The sequence below is a fragment of the Capsella rubella genome, unplaced genomic scaffold, assembly GCF_000375325.1.
Source record: "Capsella rubella cultivar Monte Gargano unplaced genomic scaffold, Caprub1_0 scaffold_15, whole genome shotgun sequence".
NCBI lineage: Eukaryota > Viridiplantae > Streptophyta > Magnoliopsida > Brassicales > Brassicaceae > Capsella > Capsella rubella.
The window spans coordinates 26439-30267 of NW_006238909.1; the positions used below are offsets into that span (position 1 = coordinate 26439).

The 3829-nt window shown below is 36.1% G+C and overlaps 1 protein-coding gene across 1 annotated transcript; it reads right to left on the reverse strand.

Moving 5' to 3' along the window:
- Positions 1-456: 456 nt before the first annotated feature.
- LOC17874516 (arogenate dehydratase 4, chloroplastic) lies at positions 457-2103 on the reverse strand. The gene has a single exon (XM_006279326.2). It carries the CDS (start codon positions 1966-1968, stop codon positions 691-693), a length of 1278 nt encoding a protein of 425 aa, XP_006279388.1. The 5' UTR covers positions 1969-2103; the 3' UTR covers positions 457-690.
- Positions 2104-3829: the final 1726 nt, after the last annotated feature.

Genomic DNA, 3829 nt, shown 5'->3' on the forward strand with positions numbered 1-3829 from the left:
GGATAAGAACCCAAAACCATTGCTTGGAGGCAGTGAATGGCTTGTATAAAGTTATTTTGGGTTAGAATATGATAAAATACAATGAATTTGATTGATTACAAGTGCTGACATACTCACCAAAGCTCTTGGTCGTCCCCAGCTTCTTTATCTTCTCGGCAAGATGGGCATTCGAGACCTACATGCTCCATCTTGAGGGGGAGTATTACGGATATACTAGGAATATAGTTGATATTATTCATTGTTCGTATACGTATATATTAGAGATATGTCTCTATCCCTTTTATATAGGATCTAGATAATATCACAGAGTTGTATAAATACTTGTGCTTGGATCATCAATAAGATAACACAACATTCTGGTATTAACATGGTATCAGAGCAACAATCGATCTAAAAACTCTTAAATTTTCTTTCTTTGTTTTTTTTCTCTTCTTACTCGTTTCAAGTGTTACAAAATAAAATCAAGGAACTCTTCAATAAAATTTGTTTTCTCCATTAAGTAAGAGAGATCTTGTATTATAGTAACAGACAAATAAAACAAATTGTTTTCTCCTAATCACCACGTGAGTAACGAGCTCTACATTTACGATTTAATTTTAGTATATACTAGTACATTTTTTTTCACAACAACCCAAAAAATAAAAACATAATAATTCAATAAATTTATTGGTTTTGTTTAAGGCGATGGGGTCATGCTTCTTCGGTGGATGTCATGGACCATGGTGTCATATCCATGGGGTAACTTCCCAGCACTCTTAAGAACGACGTGTACTCTTGAACCTCCGATAGCGCGTTCTGTGCACGCGGCTCCGCCATCGACGCTTCAAAATCTACGTAAAACATATACTCAAAGTTCTTGGCCGTGCCAAAGCTCCCGTCGCCAACCACCCTGAGGGGACGGTTGTGGTGCGGCCGGGACTCGATCTTAGTCAGGCTAATGTCTCTGAAAGCGAAAGCCGAGAGGACTTTGAAGAGGACGCTTGTTCCTTTGTGTTCTTGTGCAGCAAAGACTATGCTCGTCTTGAAAGGTCGGTCCGTGCGTGGGATTATAGGCTCACGCGCTAGCATTAGGAAGCGCGTGACGTTCCCGGGATCGTCTTGGATCCCGTCTGCTAATATCTGGAGATTGTAGAGCTCGGCAGCGCGTGCGCTTGCAACAGCTGCCGTGTCGTGGAGGTTGTTGGCTGCGATGTATTCTGCAGCTGCAGCTGTGTCGTGGAAAGCTTCACGCGCTGCGTGTGGTGTAAGGACGTCTAGGGAGTGTTCTGTCTGAGCTAAGGCTTGCGGGTGAGAAATCACCCGCGAAACGCAAGCTGTCCTGACTCCGGGAAGTGCAAGGAGGCAATGGTGAACCGGAATCTGAACTTCACCGACGATGTGGAGACGGTGACGGAGGAGAAGATCGTAGTTCCGATGTATCGAACCACCGAGTGAGTTCTCCACCGGAAGCACAGCTCTATCGGCGATCCAAAGCTCCACCGCCTGAAAAGCAACGTCGAACTGGTCACAAGGAATGGCGTCACAATTCGGATAAGCTTTTCCGGCGGCTGCTTCCGAGTACGCGCCGGGAACTCCTTGGTAAGCTACACGGAGACTAGAACCATGCAACGGTGCCGGAGATAAATCAGTAATCGTCAACGGCTGAACCGGAGCTAATTTCACATTAGTCGACTCAACCGGAACAATACCAAGATTAACGGAGCCGTTAGTATGACCATTAACGGCGGCGATTTTATCGGCTAAACCGCCGGAACTTTCAACGGAAGCAACTTTGCTAGACAAAATAGCACATGAGCTTTGCCAATCAGATCGACTCACGGAGACGCCGTTAGGGAAACTAAAAGACTCCGACTTATAACCGCACGTAACAGCCACGCGCTTTGGAACCGCGTGGGTGAAACGTTGGTTTTTAGCTGTCGGAAGAGATGATCGGAACTTGAGATCACACGACGACGTAGCTGCTTGCATGGTTTAGTAATGATGGTATGACAAAAATCAAAAACGGCGGCGTATTGAAAGATTTATAGAGTTTGAGAAGCTTGAGTTCTTTCGTTGAGAGAGAAGCTCAAAGCTGAGAGATAAGGGAGAAGTGAGATGGTCTTTTATATATACACACGAGAATAAGTTTTGTATTTTTTTGTAAAATGAGTCTTGACGTTTTGTAATTTGGTGTAATCCTTCACCTACCACCTTCCATGTAATTTCTATATATTTTATTTTATTTTTCTGAACGCTTTAGCTTGAAAGTAAGAAGTTATAAAATGTAAAAATAATATTAGTGTTTATGAAAATATATAATATTGTTGGTTTACGTGAAAGCGATATTAATCTTCATAGTTTTGTTACCATGGTTTTGTATTATATTGTTGGCTTACGTCCATAGATTTTTCTATCAATTAGTAGTGAAATTTTATTTTGTTTTTGAATTAAAAACTTAGTTACCCCCACTTTAAATGATATAAATTTTCTTACGAAAATGTTTATGCTTTGATAAAATATATATAATATGAGACATTTGCAGTAGTAGGCCTAAAGTCTCATTTGTCTTATGTGGAATGTATATGTCCACGAATAATAACAAGAGTTAGCTCACCTTTTTTTACTTTGACACGATCGTCAATATATATGTGAGTGCATGCGCAGACCATAATGGACACATATACTACATATAGTAATATATTATGAAGTTGTAGGTCAATTACATTTTTGAATATGTGTATCACTTATTTGTTCGATTTTGGAAAATATTTGGTACAATGATCTTATGATCAATCATTTTGGATTATTAGTATGAGTTTTATTTGATTTGTAACATAATTTTTTTGGCTACTGGATATTGAATCGGTTTACTCATTTTAGTATCCCTAGTTTCTAGTAATTAATCAAATGGTAGATAAAATAATTGGTTGAAGCGTGTGGTTTTATACATACGCAGTAAGAAGTTAAAAACATATGGTTCACAACCTTATAAATTTTGTTTAAACATATGGTTCACAACCTACGGTTTATCAAACACGTGGTGGGGTTTTCTAAATTTTGTTTCATGTACAAGTGTACTTCTTTTAAGAGATGGTTTTCAAAAAATTTAGTGCAAAAATTGTTACTCTTTAATTAACCTTACAACTAAAAGAAAATTAATTTTTGTATTTGAGTATATATACAAAATAGGGTTATTATAGTGTAATTTGTATAAAAAACATTATTGTAGGGCGTAAATGATAAGATTATAAATATATTCAACGAGATTCATCAATTCCACAGTTACCATTTGCATACAACTAAATTCAGCTAGATTCAACGGCTTTTTCAACAGCCGATAACATGTGTATATTCATTCGGGTAAAAATTCAGATAATAGCGAAAATTTTGGATATCAAAAATTACACCAATAGTGCTTAATTTTGTACTATACTATAATGCTTTTTTAAAATTATTTTTCTTAATAATATTTTGACAAAGCTTTTATATTAATTACTCACATAATTTTAATAATTCAAAATAGAAAATGGAAAATAATTCAATTTTGTTAATTTATTTGGAAAAAGTAACAAAAATTAAGCTAAACTAATTAATCAATATTACCATTTTAAAATGTAAAAAATAAGCCAGGTACAGTCATATTCCTCATTTACCATTTAAACCTTATGTTTTGTACAATATAAACGTACAAGTACATTGACTTAAACTTAAAAATATTTAATAGAAAGATATAGTAATAATATAATATGTAGAAAATACTCTAGTTTAACCATTAGTAAGTTGACAAAAGAAAAAATATTTCGCCCATAAAAAAAACAAATAAAAAAAAGTCATTTGTATAAACAAAATT

What these genes read in the sequence shown, in the direction of transcription:
- LOC17874516 (XM_006279326.2), bottom strand. Translation starts at nt 1,968, where the DNA reads ATGCAAGCAGCTACGTCGTCGTGTGATCTCAAGTTCCGATCATCTCTT.